General features: G+C 40.4%; 1 protein-coding gene across 2 annotated transcripts in view; it reads left to right on the forward strand.

Annotated features, from left to right (window-relative positions):
* TRIM67 (tripartite motif containing 67) overlaps positions 1-21,162 on the forward strand; it is a 79,773-nt gene that overhangs the window by 41,070 nt on the left and 17,541 nt on the right. Inside the window, exons 4-8 of one of the 2 annotated variants that reach the window (XM_043962462.1) lie at positions 1,465-1,575; positions 5,365-5,524; positions 7,846-7,991; positions 12,234-12,372; positions 16,211-16,514. In XM_043962462.1, coding sequence (XP_043818397.1) covers positions 1,465-1,575; positions 5,365-5,524; positions 7,846-7,991; positions 12,234-12,372; positions 16,211-16,514 — 860 coding nt within the window. The remainder of the gene's footprint in view (positions 1-1,464; positions 1,576-5,364; positions 5,525-7,845; positions 7,992-12,233; positions 12,373-16,210; positions 16,515-21,162) is intronic. The other variant, XM_043962464.1, reaches the window with a different exon arrangement.

A 21,162-nucleotide genomic window follows, 5' to 3' on the forward strand; every position in this document is an offset into this window, starting at 1 on the left:
ATATCCACACAGTATGCAATATTACAGAATAAAGTTTTATCGAAAGAGGAAAAAGATACTAGAAGAATCTTGAAAGACATATGCAAAGACACAAGTCACCCTGAAGTATGGGACTGTTGTGACAAAGTATTTTTCTTATAAATTCAACTTTGTCCTGCTTGGCCAGATGTAGATCTGAATTCTACATCTGGTTTTTCCATGTGACCTTGGTCACATGGGAAATATTTCTGGACTTTAGTTTGCTAATCCACAAAATGAAGGGGTTGGGCTAGGTCAGCATTTCCCATACTGTATTCCATAACCCTAATGTTGCCTGTAATATTGATGGAATCACATGACAAAGTATAAATGTGAATCATATATTTATCCTAAAATATTAAACACAAGTTATATTTATATCAAAATATCATTATTTCCAGAATTTTTTCAATATAAAAATCAACTTTATTTTTCTACTTTGATTACAAATTTCCCACTTCTCTTTATCTTTGGGGTATTGGGTTTTGCCAATATATTTCAAGACCAAAAGGGTCCTGTGACTAAATTAGTTGGAGAAAAATAGAGTAAATAATTTCTAAGGTCTTTTAGAGCTTTATAAGCCTATTGTAACTCTATGCATGTGTGAAGAAACTAAAGTCCATTCAACTACCCATTAATCACATAGGGAGTCAATCATTACTGCTTAGGACCATCTCAATTCTGCTTTTTCTATGTTCAGTGTTCAGGAAGGTATATTGGGTGCCTAATCCAAGATCATTGGGGAAAAGTTCAACATTGTTTCCCAACACAGATTGCATGCAGAATTCAGGTACAAAGAGAAAGGACTGCCAGGCAGCTCTCCCCAACTATTTTTTTAAAGTTACTATTATTATCGTCTATGGCCATACCACCCTGAACATGCGCGATCTCACAGGGTCAGGCCTGGTTAGTACTTGGATGGGAGACCGCCTGGGAATACCGGGTGCTATAGGCTTTAAAAAAAAAAAAGTTAGGGGCAGCTAGGTGGTGTAGTGGATAGAACACCAGCCCTGGATTCAGAAGTACCTGAGTTCAAATCTGGCCTCAGACATTTAACACTTACAAGCTGTGTGACCCTGGGCAAGTCACTTAACCCCAATTGTCTCACTTAAAAAAAAAAGTTACTACTATTATCATCCCTATTGCAGCTCTATGTTTTTGTCGTTGTTCAGTTGTTTCAGTCATATCTGCCTCTTTGTGACCCTATTTGAGATTTTATTGGCAATGATACTGGAGTGGTTTGGTATTTCCTTCTCCAGATGAGGAAAACTGAGGCAAACAGGGTTAAGTGACTTCCCCAGGGTCATATAGCTAGCACGTGTCTGAGGCCACATTCAAAGTCACCTTCACTTTGCCACCTGGCTGCCCCCAGCCTTTTGTTTAATTCTCTTCAAAAAGAAGAAAGCCATGATGATACCCCAATATGAACTCTTCTTCTCTTTACAGGTGGTTTGGGACCAGATCAACCATTGTACATTAAAGTTACGCCAGTCAACAGGCCTAATGGAATACTGCCTAGAGGTGATCAAAGAAAATGACCCCTCTGGGTTTTTGCAGGTAAGTGTCTTCATGAACTTTGCTGGGGGAAGGAGGGTGTTTTTTCCTCTCTTTTCTACCAGCACTACCCTGACTCACACTTTATAATTAAAAATAAAACCCTTTCCCATGGCTTTGACATTCTATTGATTCCCTTTTACTTGCTATTAGAAGAATATTGTATCATAATATTCTAGAGGTAGCTAGTTGGTGCACTAGATAGAGGACTTGTCCTGGAGTCAGGAAAATCCGAATTCAAATCCAGCCTTAGACACTTAATAGCTATATGACCCTGGGTAAGTCACTTAGCTTCTATTTGCCTCAGTTCCCTCAACTGTAAAATGTGCCTAATCACAGCATCTACCTTATGGATTGTTGTGAGGGTCAAATAAGATATTTGTAAAGTGCTTAACATAGTGTCTGGCACATAGTAAGTGCTATATAAATGCTTCCCTTCTCCCCCTTCATAACACTTGAAAGAACACTGGCCAGAAGTCAAATGAGCTTATTTTGGTTTTTCTGGTAACTAGTGAGTCTAAGCAAGTCATTCAACCTCTCTAGGCCTCAGTTTTCTTATCTGTGAAATGGGAGGTATTTGGGTTAAATGATTTTTAAGTTTCCTCACAGCTCTGATGTTGTATGATTCTACATTTTTGTGTTTGGGAAACCATACTTCTACTTTTCTGCCTAATCCCCTATAGAAAAGCCAAGGATCAGGATAAAGTGACCTCTGTAAAGCAAGTTGGGCATAGTCCAGGGATGTCAGGCCGCTTAACAGTGTCCACTGATGACAAGTCAATGCTGTTATTTCTCACATTCAAAAGTGCAAGTTCCCACAGGACAGAACAAATTTCCAGTTGTCCTCTGGGGTAATTCAGCCTTACTTAGAATTTAATCTCTAGCATAGCAGACCAGTTCAGAGTTGTACAATTTCTGGAATACAACAGTGATGTAGATGTAGTATAACCCTTTTTCTATAGAGGGAATGATGAATTACCTTGATTATTCCCTAAGGACTCTTCAGAGACAACTGAAACTTACCAAGAGCTACTAATGACTTGTCCATGTTCTCAGGAACCAAATATTCCTGGAATCTTATCGTGGCCTTAAGTAAAGAGCCACCCATTTTGTAGCAGAGATGATGGATTAGGGCTATAGAACAAGACATTTTGAGATGTGGCCAGTGGGTTTAATTGCTTTTCTTGGCTATATTTATTACCAAGGAAGGGCTTCTATGGAGAAGTGGGAAGGTAAGTTAGTGGATGGCAATAGGTATGTAAAAAAAAAAAGAGAGAAAGAGAAAGACATGCATAAAATATGTTAAAGCACACAGATTAACAAAAGAAAACAAGACTTTCCAGAAGGATACAGTACTTGGTACACAGTAGGAAGTTAATAAGTTCCTGTTTATTGATTTATTGACAGAAACAAACAGGACAAGTTTATTACTACCAACTTAAATTTAATACATACTTTTAAAAACCAACTATATTTATGAAGTACATAATTTCACATAAAAAGCTTTTTTTTGTTCTTTGTATCCTGAAATGTTCATATTCATTAGTAATTGTTAAGTACATAATTTTTAAAAAACTAAGTCACAATTCACTCTTTTTTGATAGAGAGCAGAGAGATGTAAAATGGATAATTTCAGTTACATTAAATTTAAAGGGTGGTTTGGTTTTTTTTTACAAATAAAACAAATGTAGCCAATAGCAGAAGGAAAACAGAAAATTGGGGGGGCGGATTTTATAGACATTTTCTCAGATAAAGATCTCATATCTCAAATATATAAAGAATTTTGTAAAATCTATGAGTACAAGTTATTCCCCAATTGATAAATAGCAAAAAGATATGAACAGGCAGTTTTTAGATAAAGCTCTCTTTTAGTGCTCTGCCTCCCATTTCATGATGATCTTCTTCCTTGGCCTCATATTGGGAGGATGAATTAATGAATAGTGGTTCTGATTGTAGAAAAGTAGTATTATTTTTTTCACAATAGAGTAGAATGTCAAAAAAAAGGCCTTTCCACTGAGACTGAGGAACACTGTACTGAAGAGATGTTCTTCCCTTGGAATTTGAACTAAAACCTTCTCTGGCATCAATCAACAAACATTTATTAATTATCTACTACATGCCATCTACTGAACTAAGAATTAAAGAAACAAAGATAAAAACAAAAGTCCTCAAGAAAATGAAGAAAATCATATATGTACGCATATGAATATGTATATTCATCATGTACACAAAATAAACAAAAGCTAACTTTTGGGAGGGTAGCACTAGCAGCTAGGGGACATCAGGAAAGACCTCATGTAAGAGGTAATGAATGAGGTGACATTTAAAAGAATTAGTAATTCCTAAGGGCTAGGAGTGAAGGAATACAGCCTATACAAAGGAACAGAGATGGGAGATGGCTGAACTATAAAGTGGGTAATCCTGTGAACATGATGCTAATGGGACTGAGAGGAGAGAGTATGAAATAGCCTTGAAAAAACAAACTAAGTAAAATGATATATAAGCAATTTTCAGCAACTCAGTGTTTATTTTCTTTTGCTCTTAAGAATCTACTTGAGGGGCAGCAAGGTGGCGCAGTGGATAAAGCATCGGCCCTGGATTCAGGAGTACCTGAGTTCAAATCTGGCCTCGGACGCTTGACACTTACTAGCTGTGTGACCCTGGGCAAGTCACTTAACCCCCATTGCCCCACAAAAAAAAAAAAAGTTTAAAAAAAAAAAAAGAATCTACTTGACAGGGGCAGCTAGGTGGTGCAGTGGATAAAGCACCAGCCCTGGATTCAGGAGGACCTGAGTTCAAATTTGACCTCAGACACTTGGCACTAGCTGTGTGACACTGGACAAGTCACTTAACCCTCATTTCCCCCCCCCCAAAAAAGAATCTACCTGACAAAACATGGTTGTTCTCCACTCTGTAAAATGCTAAACTAATAAAAAAAATTGAAATAAGGATTATCCTCGCTATAAAACAGATTTTTAAAAAAATTTCAGTGGGGCAGCTAGGTGGCACAGTGGATAGAACCCCAGCCCTGGAGTCAGGAGGACTTGAGTTCAAATCTGACCTCAGACACTTAACACTTACTAGCTGTGTGACCCTGGGCAAGTCACTTAACCCTAACTGCCTCACAAAGAAAAGGAAAAAAAAATTTCACAGAAGGATTCACTGCAGGGTTCCTTTAAATGCCAAATGTCATCTTTCAATGGAATCAAATGTGATTCCATTTTCAAAATAAAATTCTTACAAAATAATGCTAGTTAGCATTTACATAATACTTTAGGGTTTGCAATAAGCTTTACATGTTATCTTATTTGATCCTCACAACAACTCTGTGAGGTAGATGCTATTATTATCTCAATTTTACAGATGAAGAAACTGTTGAAGATTTGTTTAACTGATTTGCCCAAGGTCACACCACTAGTAAATATCTGAGATAGGATTTTAACTCAGTCTTGCTGGCTCAAAGTACAGCATTCTCTCCACTGTGCCACCTGGCTGCCCTATTTTCCCATGAGATTCATAAAGTGAGGTAGTCAGAAACAAAAGTGAAGTCTCTGCCTCTAGCTAAGTTTCTCTCTTTCTGTCTCTGTCTCTCTGTCTCTCTGTCTCTCTCTCTGTCTCTGTCTCTCTCTCTCTCTCTCTCCCTCTGAAGTATCTAGGTGCTCAAACAAATCATTTAATGATTTCCTGTCCTTGAGCCCTGAAGGCTGAAAATAAATGTCCTCTCAACTTTCCATTTATTCTTTCCTTTGAAGATTCCTAGCCCAAACCTAATGGTCTCTTGGTCTCTTTAAGATTTCAGATGCTCTGATCAAGCGTGTCCAGGTGTCTCAAGAGCAGTGGGTCAAAGGAGCTTTGGAGCCTAAGGTGTCTGCAGAGTTTGACTTGACCCTGGACAGTGAGCCTTTGCTGCAGGCTATCCATCAGCTGGACTTCATTCAGATGAAATGTAGGGGTGAGCTTTGGTTCGGCATGTGTTCAATGTTTCTTTTGATGAACGTTTGTTCTGTAGCAGCATTGTAGATGATATCTGGGACAAGAGTAGTGACCACCCCTTGTTCTCTTAGGTCCAAGGTCTCCTTTAAAAAAAAAAAGTAGAGTTGGGGGCTAGGGATATACAGTTGGATTTGATCAGGACAAAAGACTATTTCTAAGGAGAGAGACAGAGTACCTTGCTGACTTTGAATTAATAAGCAAAGAAAACTTAATCTCAATTCAATAGGATGCCTTACTAGAGCTGCCCAGAGAATTCATGGAAATAGTTCTGTTGGAGAAAGGAATACAACAGAAGTCCCTAGTGGAGTTCTCCCCTGGCTTTGGTCTTCAGAGAAAGGCCGCTAGAAGCTTCAAGGGAATCATGTAATGGGGGAGAGGAGAAGGACCACTCCTACTCAGACCAATCTGCATGTTAATCCAATTGTGTGTTTGGAAGAATGAATAAGGAACTTCAGGCAGCAACTAAAGCACTAAAGGGTTGAATTATCTCTATGGAACATGAGATGCTTGAGATTTTTGCCTTGAAGGCATTCACTTATATCCATTTTAAAGAAAGAGAAACTCTGAAGAAATACCCTCACCTTCCCATGAAGCTAATCTCAGGTTTATGCTCAGTTTCATAGTTTGGTGCTGAAAGAACTTTTATGCTCATCTGGAGACACAGTTTGGAAATGCTGCTGTCCCAATATAAATGAAGCTACTTGGAGCAATATTGCCCACTTCTACAGAGCCTTGGCTCAGATTGCTGGTGAGAGAGCTCCAACAAAAACTCAACATCCTTTTTCATCCATGGGACCCTGGGAATGGTATTATAAAGAAGAGGGTCTATTTCAACCTTACCAAAAGACTTGGTGAAGGCAAGAGGTCCTGTAATGATTGTTCCAACCACTGTCTTCCAAAAAGAGAGGGGAAATGTCAATGAGAAATTGATTTTTTAAAAAGAAAAAAAGCAGAAAAATAACTATAGGACAAAGAAATAAATGCAAAATGAAGATTTTATTCAGTTTTTAAATGAGGGACTAGAGGTATCAGACTATCTCTACTTGGCCCTGTACTCATGTCTAAACTGTATTCCAACCAATTTTAAGCAAACCGAACCATGAACCCCAAACTAAAAAACCTGAATCTGAACTAAAATTGTTTCAATCAACCAATTTTCCAATGAAGTAGCTCTAATGTTTTAGAACCTGTGTGTTTTCTTTGAAAAAAAATTTAGCTGAATTGGGGGGGAATCAAAATACACCCCCAATTTTACTGGAGGGGATCCCATCCCTGATTCTAAAGTACTCTGATACTTAAGAGTCAAGCCTGAGGCTGGTTGGTCCTGAGAAAAGGAGTGAGCAGAGACAGCATCTCCTGGAAAGATGATGCTGATCCCTGAAATGAGCTGATGGCACAAGGGCAACACAACACTAGGCAGACTAGGGGTAAGTGGCAGGCAAGAGTATGATTCTTTAGACCACTTTCTACCTCCTCCATGGAGGAAGGGTACTCTAGGGACCTGATAAAAACTCCTCCCCGAAAAAGGAGCACTGCAGCTTCCCACAGCCCTCAGACCATGATCATCCTTTGGAGGAGAGCTTCAGGGACTCTGGGTAAGGGTTCAGCAGGTCCTATGCTGGGGGTGGAAAATGTGTTTCAGATGGAGGAGAGGGAGAGCACAGCTCTAGGGCAGCCCCAGGATAAGTGATGGCTAGAAATTAGTCCCCTAACCATGATCTATCACCATTGATCCTGACTAAATTTGCCTTGGCCACAAGAATTCCTAGGTATCACTGCTAGTTCATCATCCCTATGACCAAGCGTCTGCTTAAAGGCTATTTTGAATGTTTTCAAATTAATATCTTTCTGAAGGGCATACTGGAAAGACCTGGGCTATGTGTTAGAAGACTTGGGTTCTAGTTCCAATTTTGCCACTTAATTCTTGTTTGACTTTAGGGCAGTAATTTAATCTTTCTGGTCCTCAGTTTCTTCATCTGTGAAATATGAATGTTGGTACAGATAAACCTTAAAAACCCTTCAAGTTCTGATATGAAGGGCCTAGTCAAAGGTGTATACATATGTTTGGGATTCCTGACAAATTCCTTCAGGGTGCTAACTTGGAGACTGTCAAGGAAAGATTCAAAACCCAAGTAGGTTTTCTGTGGCCATGACTTATAGTGGTTGGAGTTATCATTTGGTTGGGGGGGGGGGGGAAGGGACAGATTCTATGATGCCTCCTTTGGATGTCAGATGGGGAAGGATAGGGTTACACTAACCTGTGCTCAGTTCCTGCCGCAGTGCCACCCGTCCCCTTACTGCAGTTGGAGAAGTGCTGTACTCGAAATAACAGTGTCACCCTTGCTTGGAGGATGCCACCTTTTATCCATAGCCCTGTGGAGGGCTATATCCTGGAGCTGGATGATGGAGATGGTGGGCAGTTTCGGGTGAGCTCATCTGTTCTAGTAGAAAGAGAGAGACAGAGAGAAACAGAGAAAGAGAAAGGGAGGGAGGGAGAAGAAGAGAGGAGGGAGAGAGAAAAGGAAAAATGGAAAATATATATCAATATGAATGAATGAATGAATGAAAACAGATTTAAATGCTTACTATATGATAGACATTGTGTAAAACACTGGGAATACAAGCAAACAAGTCCTTTCCCTGGAGTTTACATTTTAATAGGAGAAAACAACACATAGAGGAGAGTGGTGGCCAGGGAGGAATGTTTTGGACCAGGAAGTCAGAAAAAGGAAGATAGAAACTATAAATCAAATGATTGACATATCCTTTCCAGGAATAATGGTGTTCATTTGGTTACTGTTCTCACAGATAGAGTTGGAAGGTGGGACTGAGAATTAGGGGTGGAGGATATGGCATAGATATTCTGATGAGTGTAGTGGTAGGCCTGAGAATAAACAAGATAAGGTAAATGCTCACCAATCAGAATGCAGAGTCACAGTCACATGGATGGGAGCTTGAGTTCTGGTTGGAGGTAGGGATTTCTATAACAAACTCTTTTCTCCACAAGTGGCAGATGTCTTCACACTTGAAGCAGAATATCACAGTCACTAGTGTGCTGTGCAAGAAGTCACTAGAAAGGGGGCAGCTAGGTGGCACAGTGGATAGAGCACCGGCCCTGGAGTCAGGAGGACCTGAGTTCAAATCTGGCCTCAGACCTGAGTTCAGATCTGGCCTCAGACACTTAACACTTACTAGCTGTGTGACCCTGGGCAAGTCACTTAACCCCAATTGCCTCACTAAAAAAAAAAAAAGTCACTAGAAAGGAAAGGAAAAACAGTTAAACTAGATCAAATATACACAGAGGAGAGCTGTGCTAGAAGCAACATGATTTAGAGGACATTGAGAGATTAATTCTTAGGCTATCTGAAAAGAGGAAAGATACTAACCACTTATAGAAAAAAACATACTTTATTATTACCTCCAGAAAAGTGACCAAGAAAGTATCAATAACTACCATTCCATAAATCTATGTTTCTATTCCCACAGTTTTTTAAATAAGCTTTTTTTGGTGAGGCAATTGGGGTTAAGTGACTTGCCCAGGGTCACACAGCTTAAATAAGCTTTTATAAGAATAATAAACACATGCACTGAGAGCATCTTTGATGAAGGCTCGAGAAAGGAACAGTCATATTTTCACAAATTGTATACTACTTTAAACTATCTTTTAAGTCACATAATGACTGGACCGAAATGTGCAAAGAATATATGATCCCATTATGCTTATTGTTGGCTGACTATTAAAAATTGTTATACGGGGGGGTGGCTAGGTGGTGCAGTGAATAAAACACTGGCCCTGGATTCAGGAGTACCTGAGTTCAAATCTGGCCTCAGACACTTGACACTTACTAGCTGTCTGACCCTGGGCAAGTCACTTAACCCCCATTGCCCTGCAAAAAAACCCAAACAAACAAACAAACAAAAAATTGTTATACAGGGGCAGCTAGGTGGCGCAGTGGATAAAGCACTGGCCCTGGATTCAGGAGGACCTGAGTTCAAATCCAGCCTCATACACTTGACACTTACTAGCTGTGTGACCCTGGGAAAGTCACTTAACCTTCATTGCCCTGCCCCCCCAATTGTTATACTATAAAGTAAAACGTCACTTTAAAGGCTCTCCTTCAACAAGGTAACTACCATGCATAGATTAAAAATCTATTAGATTCCAAGAAAGAAAGAATAGCAGGTATCTTTGTTGAATAACTCCCAGATAATTAAAGCAAAAGAAGCATAAAACCAGGAAATGTATACTCAACAAATATCATTGCCATTGCCATGGAGGAAGTCTGAATAAGAGACCAAATTAAAGAGGGATTTCGTACAGGTGATGAGGTCCTCCAGATTCTTGTGTTTTCATATGACACTATGCTGATTACATTAAGCTCTGAGATATTGCAGAATCTCCTACTGAGATCTCTGTTCAGTTAAAAGGGTTGACCCACCAATTCAAACAGGAAAAAACAAGTAGATGAATGATTGTCCATACTATTATATGCATTTAGGTGTATAAGTCATAGATCTGGTCTACCAGTGCATATATCTGGATAAGTAATGCATATGGACAATGAACTAGCCCCAGAATTGACCAGGAGGAGGATGAGTTTAAACTGGATTGCCTTTGGGCAATTGCACAGTGTTCTTAATGAACTCAGGCTTCTTCCTGAAACAAAGGCTTGGTTTTTGAACTTGAGTATTCTTTTGGTGATACTGTATCATTTCAAGCCATGGAATAACACAGAAGCCTAGCAAGGAGGCACATGACTGGGGAAACCCAGGTACCTAGGGCACTTCATAACTCAAGATGTCTACCTGTCCTTGGTCTCTTTGGAGAGTAACCTGTGCCACTAGTCACCTACTGGACAAAACTACTTCTCTACTATCTGCTCTCCTTCTTGCCCTCACAGTTTTCTTGCTGGACAAAATTGCTTCTCAAATGTTCTTTAGATTTTACTTTTTTTTTTTTTTTTTGGTGAGGCAGTTGGGGTTAAGTGACTTGCCCAGGGTCACACAGCTAGTAAGTGCTAAGTGTCTGAGGCCGGATTTGAACTCAGGTCCTCCTGAATCCAGGGCCAGTGCTCTATCCACTGCACCACCTAGCTGCCCCCCTCTTTAAATTTTAAAGCAGCAATAAGTTCCAACCTGTAGTAGCCAACCTTAGCAGGATGCTGAAAAAGCATTATGCTCTTTTAGTGGCAAGCAATTGCCTTAAATTGGAGAACTGTCAATCTCTCTGAGGTTGGGTCTGTTGAGTTTCTCCCTCTCAAGCTGTAGATAGTAATAGGGCCATGCACCATTACCCCAACCAGCTCTTCAAATAGCAGGGAATTCTGTTTTATTCAATCATCTCTCAACAAAGTTATAGCTCTTTTCAAAGAAGATGCAAAACCTGCCTTTCCCATTCTGTTTCTTTGTCTTAAACAAGTGAGTTTGGAAAGTAAAGGGCAAGACAGGCAAACATTTGAGAAAGGTCCCTTTTCTCAGGCTATGGATGGCACTAGAGGATAATGCTGCATTTCTTCAACCAATCAATTCTCAGCAAAGCAGTGTCTCCTAATCAGCACAGTTTCCAGCAAAATAGCTGCAGATCCTTCCTATTATCCTAGATCGACTCCTGTATTCTGTCTTCTATAAGCAGCTCTTCTTGTAGCCTTCTGCATCTTCTGTCTCTGATTCTTTCTTTCCTACTTCTAGCTTTACCTGATCATCTTTCTCCTTTATTCAGCTCCTTCTATTTCCTAGCTTCTAATCTCTCAAATCAGTACTCATAAAAAGTGATCAATTTGCAGTTTATGATGTGAAAATCAAAAATTGTACTTTTCTCTGTTATAACCCCAAAAGTGCTTATATGACTCTCTCATATTCCCCAGTTATTTGATTTAAAATTTGTCAACTACATCTTTCAAAACACTGAAAATAGTAATATACAAACAAGCTAATAGATTGTAGTGGTCTGAATCTAGTTACCTCAGTCAATGATCTGCCTCCAAATAGTTCTTCCTTACAGTACATTTATCAGAGGGACAATTCTCTCTCAGCTCCTCAGGAGCATCCGAGTCTCCTCTCAACATTTTATTTGAAAGGCTATTTTCTTCTTCAAGCTGATTTTTTTTTCAGTTTTTCTTACCAAAACAGTATTCTTTTTCTGCCCCTTTCAGTTACCAAAATATCCACATATGTAAGGGGCAGAACCTTTTACTAATTTTCTATTCTTTTCCCAATGCCTAGCATAGTGCCTGGTACATGGTGGGTAATTAATAAATTACTGTTGGGTTTAATTGAATTAAATTATATAACAGATACTATTAGCCAAAAGGGGTTATAAAGTCAATGTAGGTCAGTCAACCTAATGTTACTAAGTATTCTGAATTGATGACCAGCTTTAATGTCAGACTGATCCTCTGGTTTGAGGTGACACAGGGCGGTAAGAGATCATTGATTGCTACCATTCTTACTCCAACCATAGCTACTGAGATCTATGAAAGTCATGGGATTATAAGGCTTGTAGTTGAAAGGGTAATTAGCTATTATTAGATCTACTCCTATTCCCCACCCCCAAGGAAAGTCTTAAGTTGCTGAATTATTATCTACTTATTGCTTTTGTGCCATTTCCTAATTGAGATTCACAAATGGGGAAAAACAACAACAGCTTAATGGTCTTGGCTCTCATTTAGGAAGTCTATGTTGGCAAGGAGACCCTCTGCACCATTGATGGCCTTCATTTCAACAGTACATACAATGCAAGAGTCAAGGCTTTCAATTCCTCTGGAGTTGGGCCTTACAGCAAAACTGTTGTTCTCCAGACATCCGATGGTGAGTCTTGTTTACATTTTTCCTCAAAAGGTGACAGATGTGCCCACACATGTCCCTGTTTTCCTATGGAATATTTGTTTTCCTAAGGATGCAGACTTGCACGACATTTCATCCCGAGGGTGGGACAGCCAGAGAGCAGCAACACACACTGTAAGAGAAGCATCAGCAGCTTAGAAAACAGAACATTGTTATTATGTTTCTCGCTCTGATGTAAGATAACAAGATACCTTCCTAAGAACTCATAGAAAGATCCTCTCCCACATCCAGACCTGACACCATAGAGCAACTAGAACAGCTATTCTTTAATCACCTGCATGAAACAGACTGACCATCCAGCAGTCCTAGAAGGTGGAGAAGAAACCCTCTCTTCCCTTTATGTCCAAGTCATGTTGATGGGCTAGGGATGGAGCAGCCTGGGCAGTAGGATTGTTGTTGCTGCTACTGCTTGCTGCATGTGATGACCCCTGAATGGCATTTGATATTCTAAGGTTGAATGGGTTTCAATCTCTAGGGCTTTATCCCTTTCTCCCCACACTAACACATTCATCAAAAAACAAAGTGAAAAGTGCTCAGATGTGACAGCTGGCTTTATTTAGCCTAAACACCCATCTGGTTTTTAGGTTGTGTGAGTATATTTATAGATAATCAGATCTTGATTTTCCACGCCAATAGATGGGAACAATACCAGGGATAAAGAATTAAAATCCATGGATATTTTGCCTCTGCTAAATCGAGGCCACAGCTTCCCCACTTCCCCAGCTGCTGTCCCTTCCTTGCCCCACAGTGCCCTACTCCCTACTGCCCATTCGCTGCTTATTGTTCATAAAGAACTAGGAGCTCCAGATTGTAACCCAGGTGCATGTACTCCCAGAGGAGCATAAGAGCCTAAGAAGCAGCAGCAATAAAGGGGGAAACCGGTGAGTAATTTTTAAAAAATAACAACCACTGCATAACTTTGGTACTTTCTCTGCAGCAGATAGCAATAGACTCCAGAGAGCTGCCTGCAGGTACTCAGGAGTTAAATGTCTTGCTGTGGTCACACAGCCAGAATGTGTTGGTGATAGTAGTAGATCTGCCTGATAGATGCATATTTAACATATGCCAGCTTACAAAACTGCTAGACAATTCTAAATATGTTCACTAGCCTCCCTTACCCTAGGGGACAGGTCCTGTTTCTCACTATGTGAAGGTGGGCAAGCTAAGGAACCTCTCTGTGTCTGTTTCCTCATCGATAAAATGAGGAAGATTGGAGTAAATTCCCTTGTAGATTTAAAGTCTATGACGCACCTCACACCTCACAGCAGTGGACCTCAGCAACCTAAAGCTACTCAAATAAATAAATAAAGTACTCAAGTGGTGAATTTATAGTCACAATTTTAAGGGAAGATTGCAAGTTGAGTCATCTAGGCAGCATAGTAGATAGAGCACTGGGCCTGGAGTCAAGAATAACTGAGTTCAGGGGCAGCTAGGTGGTACAGGGGCAGTGGTTAAAGCACCGGCCCTGGATTGAGGAGTGCCTGAGTTCAAATCCGACCTCAGACACTTGACACTTACTAGCTGTGTGACCCTGGGCAAGTAACTTAACCCCAATTGCCTCACCAAAAAAAAAAAAAATCTGACCTCAGACACTTGATACTTACTAGCCATGTGACCCAGGGCAAGTCACTTAACCCTCATTGCCCTGCCAAAAATCAATCAATAAATCAATAAATAAATAAATAAGTGAATGAATGAATGAATGAATAAATAAATAAGTAAATGAATAAGTGAATAAATAAATAAACAAACAAACAAATAAGTAAATAAATGAAATAACTGAGTTCAAATCCAGCCTCAGACATCTAGTAGCTGTGTGACCCTGGGCAAGTTGTTTAACCTCTGATTGCCTCAGTTTCCCCAATCTGTTAAATGAAGACAATCATAGTATTTATATCCCAGGATTGTTGGGAGGATAAAAGGAGAAAATATTTATAAAGCACTTTGCAAACACTAAGGTACTATATAAATGTTAGCTTTTATTATGTGCCCACAATCCAGCTCCTCTGATAACTAGCAAGCTGCCTAGTCCCATAAACTGAGAGTCGGCAATCCGGACTCTGCCAAATAATTATTTGTGAGACCTTGTTGAAGTCTTTTCATCTCTCTGAACCTCAGTTTCCATTTACCATGTCTATGTACAAGCTATATACCCTCTGGCCTGTATTGTTCTCTCTGTCTCTGTCTCTCTCTCTACCTCTTGGAACCCCTACCTGCCTTCATGGTTCAGCTCAAAGGGCCATATCCTATAAGAGACCTTTCCTGGTTCCCCCAGTGCTTCCCCCACCCCAACCCCACCCCTACCCTTACCCCCAACTATATTCTGTTTATTTTGTACATATTTTATATTTATTTTTCTCTCTCTGTGCTATTTCCCCTAGGACATCTTTTCATTTTGTCTCATACTCCTAAGTGCTTAGCACAGTACCTGTCTCATCTTGTTGTTGTTCAGTTGTTTTCAGTTGTGTCCGACTCTTGATGACCCCTTATGGGGTTTTCTTGGCAAAGATACTGGAGTGGTCTGCCATTTCCTTCTCCAGCTCATTTCACAGATGAGGAAATTGAGACAAGCAGGGTTAAGTGACTTGCCCAGGATCACACAGCTAGTAAGTGTCTGAGGCTAGATTTGAACTTGGGAAGATGAGTCTTCTTGACTCCAGGCCTGACACTCTATTCATTCTGCTACCTAGCTGCCTACCTGTTCTATAGTAGATACCTAATAAGTTATTTCAGGGATTGAATTGAATTAAACTGAAGAATAGTCAGCCCTGGTCCCTGAATTTCCAAATAAAATTAAATGAAACTTATAGACTCATAGCACTTTAGAGTTGGGAAGGGCCTTAGAAGCTATCTAGTCTAACTCCCTTAAAAACTGAGGCCAACTTCTCTTCTAATTAATTACTCAATCACCCTACATTCATTTATTACTAGTATGTGCCAGAGACTGTACTAGGCTCTTGCATTCAAGGAGTTTGCAGTCTAGCTATAGAAAACAACATGCACATACATACACATATAGGTATGTGCAAAATAAATAAGTAAATACAAGGTGATGGGGCAGGCAGAAGTACTAGCAGTTGTGGGCAGGGGGCAGGTAAAGAAAAATCATGCAGAAGGTAGAGACTTGAATTGAGCCCTGAAGGAAACTAGGAATTCTAGAAGACAAAGATGAGGAAGAAATACCTTCCAGGTAGAGGGGGTCAGCCAGTGCAAGGGTATAGAGATAGGAGATGGAGAGTCAAGTTTGTAGCATGATAAGACAGTATGGCTGAACTGTAGAGTATGGGATAGGGAGTAATGTGCAAGGGGCTGGAAAAGTAGGTTGGGAGCAGGTGGGGAATGATGAATAGAGTTTATATTTGATCCTAGACATAATAGGAGTCATTTGAGGTTTATTGAGTAGGGGAGTGGCATGATCAGATCAATATTTTTGGAAAAATCACTTTGGTAGCTGTGTGGAACCCTTTTTCTATCAGCCTGGGAAAGGAATAAGGATAGTACCTACTTTGTGCCTGGCACTGTACTAAGCCCTTTTTATAATTATTATCTCATTTGATCCTCGAAACAACTCTGTAGGGGTGAGTGTTCTTATTAACATCATTTCCCAGTTGAGGAAACTAAGGCAAACAGAGGTTACATGTCTTGCCTGAGGTCATGCAGCCAGTAAGTGTCTGAGGCTAGATCTGAACTCATGCCTTCCTGATCCTAGGCCCAGCATTCTATCCACTGGATCACCAACTGCCTCTATGCATCTTAAGTTCCTTCCCTTTGACTCTCTATCCCTTGTCTCCTTCTGCTACAGTGGCCTGGTTCACATTCGATCCCAACTCTGGCCACCGGGACATCGTCCTGTCAAATGACAACCAGACAGCCACATGTAGCAGTTATGATGACCGGGTAGTGCTGGGCACGGCAGCTTTTTCCAAGGGAGTCCATTACTGGGAACTCCACGTGGACCGATATGACAACCATCCAGATCCAGCTTTTGGTGTAGCCAGAGTTAATGTGGTGAAAGATATGATGCTGGGCAAAGATGACAAGGCCTGGGCCATGTATGTGGACAATAACCGAAGCTGGTTCATGCACTGCAACTCTCACACCAACCGGTGAGTGGTCCTGGCCTTGACTCTCAGCTCTCCCTTATGACCTGAATGAACATTCCCATTTGAGTGGTATCCTCTTCTTCTGTTTTATGATCATCATCATCTGGGACAGTGGGAAACATTTTTAGCTACTCTTGTCCCCCCCCCTTTTTTTTCGAGGCAATGAGGATTAAGTGACTTGCCCAGGGTCACACAGCTAGTAAGTGTCAAGTGTCTGAGGTCGAATTTGAACTCAGGTCCTCCTGAATCCAGGGCTGGTACTTTATCCACTGTGCCACCTAGCTGCCCCTCCCCTATTTTCAAGAGGGAAAAGTAGAGGCCTGGAACACAAGTAGGAGGAAATAATTACTTGGCCCAGTACAAAATGGTACCAGGAGCAAGAGATAAGTTGAGAAATAGCTAAAATGACGACATACATCTTTATTTATTTTTTTCTACCAAGTCCATCTCCCCCAAACTCAGCCAAGACAAGAATGTGTGCCCTGGCTTTAAAAAGGTCTCATGTTAATTGAATTTCCTCATTTCCTGAAACCTTTTCATTTTAACCCAAAACTAATTTCCCTCAAATTCACAGTTGTTCTTTAATTAAATGACTACCACAACCAAGTGCCATTAGATGCTAGCTGGTTCCTGTTCTTTGGGATCTTATGCCTCTACACTATTAAAGATGGTTTTTCTCACTGGCTTTGAGATGTGCATGCTTTGCTCCCCATTCATTGCCCTCTAAGCTCCATTCTTGTGTCTCCTCTAGGAAGGGTTATCCAGGGGAAGAGGGTTCCATTCCTTTTCACTTTGCAAATACACACATTGTACCTTATAGAGCATTGATGTAGTGCTGGAACAGACTTCAGAAGCCATCTCTAACCTCCTTGTTTTACATATGAGGAAACTGAGGCTGCTCAGTTAGATGATGTACCCAAGGGAGGTTAGGTAATATACTCAAGGTCACAGAGATGGTAAGTATCACAGGCAGAATTTGAACCCAGATCTTGTGACTTCAGAAAGAATGCTTTTTCCACTGTACCATGTTGCTCTCTATCTGCCTACTTTTGCGTGAGCATAAGGTAACAGAGCTAAGTTACAGAAGATAAAAATGCCTTAAAAGGACCATGTTTTATTTATCTTTATGTATCCCTTAGCACCAAGTATAATGCTTCTTTACACACAATATGCACAAAATAAATAGCCAGTTCTCAATAAATAGAGGTGGAAGCAAATGAGTGAAAGAAAAGAATAAAAAAAGATTATGTGAATTAAGTCATAAGCTTATTGCAGCCTTCTCAGTTCAGCAGAGGGCTGAGACCTGACCAACCCTGGGTAGGTTGCAGCAAGGGAGATTGGACTCTGCTTAGCCTGGTTAGAGGGAGGTACTTTCAATACCTGGACTTGCTCCAGTATTTCATAGTCACCTTGGTCACTCTCCTTAATCACAGTGAATGTGACAGCACCAACCTGACTCCTCCCTTCTCTATTCAGTGCCCTCTTTCTGTTTCTCTGGAGAAATTTCAGCTGTACCCTCTACCAGGGTGTACAAGGGATGGAAAATCACTGAAACCAGTCACCATGCTCTCCTCTGGCCGAGAAACCTAGAAACAGAGAGGAAGAAGGCTCCAAGCCACACTCTGCTTCTAGATTTTTCATGTGCTATTCTCTCTCCAACCACAAAGGACAGAGTGGGTTACAGAAGTCTCAAGGACAAGGCTGGAAAATGAGTCTACAAAAGGATTTTGGTTTCCTCTGTCTTGCTCAGCTCATTCTGGCAAACCCCTCTGAAACAGCAACCCGTTCTTTCTCCCAGACACTGAAAGGAGTCATCTTTTCTTATTGGGAAACCTAGTCCTGGAAGAGAGAAGTAATTTGCCCAAGGGTACCCTAATGGTCTAGAGAAGACGTGAAAACTGTGGCAGCCTCCTCCCCAAGCTCCTTTGGGTAGAGCAGAATTTTTCCTGGTGGCATGTATATGGCTGTTTGTAGGGGAGAGGAATCTCAGATCAGTTGGCTCCTATACCCTCTGGCCCATGCCCTACAAAGTGGCCCAGATTTTTGGGGACATGTCACTTTATTCCCTGTATTCTGTAGATGTGAGAGACTTGTCCAGTCAGGTCCTAACTTAAGGAAATGGAGATTGGGAAACTTATAGAACTGTCATTTTCAGAGAACCCAACAACTTCATGAGTACCACTGATTTCAGTTTCCTCCCTCTGGAGATCTTTAAACTGAGAGGGCGGAGACAAATTGAGAGTTATTGGCATCGTATGTACAGAAAGACCATGGGAGAAGGCGGAGGGAGGGAGGCAGTCAGGATTTCTTCAGTATCTGGGGTTACAGGCTTACAGAAAATACTGATGGAAAAGGCCTTCAGGCAACACTAAGGAGACCAGGAGGTGTAGGTATGTAGTCAGTTCAGTCTGGGGAAGAAAGACACTTGAATCTGTTCAGTCTTGATTCAAGTCTGTTAAGGCTGACTTCACTTACTATAGTGTGGCATCTACATTGTAATGCTAGCAACCTCTTCCCTATCCTGTACTGCCACACTGTGGTCTATGTCAGAACAGCACTAGCTCAGATTGTCTATGGCACGATCAGGGTTGGTCATTCTTGTTCCCAACATTTGGTTCAGTTCCCAACATTTGGTTCAGGACCCCAAATCCCCAGCTCCAAACACATTCTTTTTTTTTTCTCTTTTTTTGCAGGGCAATGAGGGTTAAGTGACTTGCCCAGGGTCACACAGCTAGTGTCAAGTCTATGAGGCCGGATTTGAACTTAGGTCCTCCTGAATCCAGGGCCAGTGCTTTATCCACTGCGCCACCTAGCTGCCCCCATCCAAACACATTCTTGCTCGGCATGCTGAGGGAGTCAGTTTTAGGGGAAAAAATTGTGAAACAGACAAGGTCTGTCTTCACTCCAATTTCCCTTTCAAAGCCTTCCCTCTTCTTTCATTGTAACCTAAAGCCATTCCTCTTTCCTTCTCCTACACCAATTAAATTGAAAATCTTTCAGCTAAGGGATGAATCATTTGTATGATGGTGTAAATACTAAATTACCACCTCTCAGGAAAGGATTTAAATTTTTAATAGATACCAATGCTGAAATAGTTCTAATATGTTGATTTCAAGCACCAGGATGAGTTGATGGGTAGAACTTTTTTTCTAAGTGGGAGCCTTAGATCATATAATTGGGGGGAATTAGGCTAGTAGGAAGATTTATTTTGAACTACTCAGTCAACAAACATTCAGTGTTTACTGTGTTCAATGTATTGTGCTAAGTGCTAGGAATATTTTTGTGTGTGTGTGTGAGGCAATTGGGGTTAAGTGACTTGCCCAGGGTCACACAGCCAGTAAGTATTAAGTGTCTGAGGCCGGATTTGAACTCAGGTACTCCTGACTCCAGGGCCAGTGCTCTATCCACTGTGCCACCTAGCTGCCCCTACGAATATTTTTTAAAAGGTAACAACAGACCCTGCCCTTAGGAGCTCACATCCTAATGAGCTACTAATGGAAAAAGTTAGTCAATGCATAAAACATAACCATTGGCTACTCCAAAAAGGGTACCCTGTCTAGAGTTTAAACTCAAGACTGGGGAGGAAAGAGCCTAGGTCCTCAGGCAAAAATAGTTATGGGTTGAAGAAGGAACTGTGGCAGCTTTGGCTGGGAATGTGGTTGCCATGGGGGAAATGGCAATTTCTCTCAAAGGAAAGGAGACAGGGCCTAGATGAGTGAATGGGGGGGGGGGAAAGCATTTATTAAGCACCTACTATGTTACAGGCACATAGGAAGTTCTTACTCCTCACTCTCCCCTACATACTCTGATCCAGTGGTAATGTCCTCCCTGATGTTAGGAACAGCACACAAAAACACTTTGTCTCTCCCTCCTCACCTGTGTCTCCTGGCTAATTAAGAGGAAGAAAGTGTCCAAATAAGGTGAGTCCCACGAGGGGATAGGCCAACAATTTACTGTGTTCACCTTGCCAGGGGTATTTACATTTTAAAAGGAATTTATTTGTGAGAGACAACATTCTGTAGGAAAATGAATACCGGGTATTTATGATTGTCAAAATGATTTATTGACTCAAAGTTGTTCTTAAAATGCAAATTAACTACAAAGGACATATGAAGGAAGATGCCATCCGCATCCAGAGAAAGAATTGATAAAAGAAGTATGTATAGAATGATTTTATACATATATACTGTGTAAAATCTTTAATATATTCTTTATGGATAGAATGATTTTACACATATATTATATACATATATGTATGTATGTATATATGTATAAAATCATTCTATCCATAAAAATATATTAAAGATTTTATACATATATGTGTATATGTATAAAATCATTCTATTCATAAAGAAGTATATATAAAAGATAAAAGAAGTATGTATAAAATAATTTTACATATATAGAGATACATATTTGTGCCTAATGGTAGCCATCTCTAGGACAGGGAAGAAAAAAAGGGGGAGGGAAATTTACATAATAAATTTATTATATATTTAAATAGAACAGCAAGTTGTATGTAATAAATTGACAGTTTCATGTGCAATCTTTTTTCAAAAAATATGCTGTTATAGAAATGTTTGTTTTATTCCATAAATTAAAATTAAATTAATTTTTTAAATGTTAATGAGTACTGGGTTTAGAGATTTGG

Source organism: Dromiciops gliroides, chromosome 4 (genome assembly GCF_019393635.1).
Source record: "Dromiciops gliroides isolate mDroGli1 chromosome 4, mDroGli1.pri, whole genome shotgun sequence".
NCBI lineage: Eukaryota > Metazoa > Chordata > Mammalia > Microbiotheria > Microbiotheriidae > Dromiciops > Dromiciops gliroides.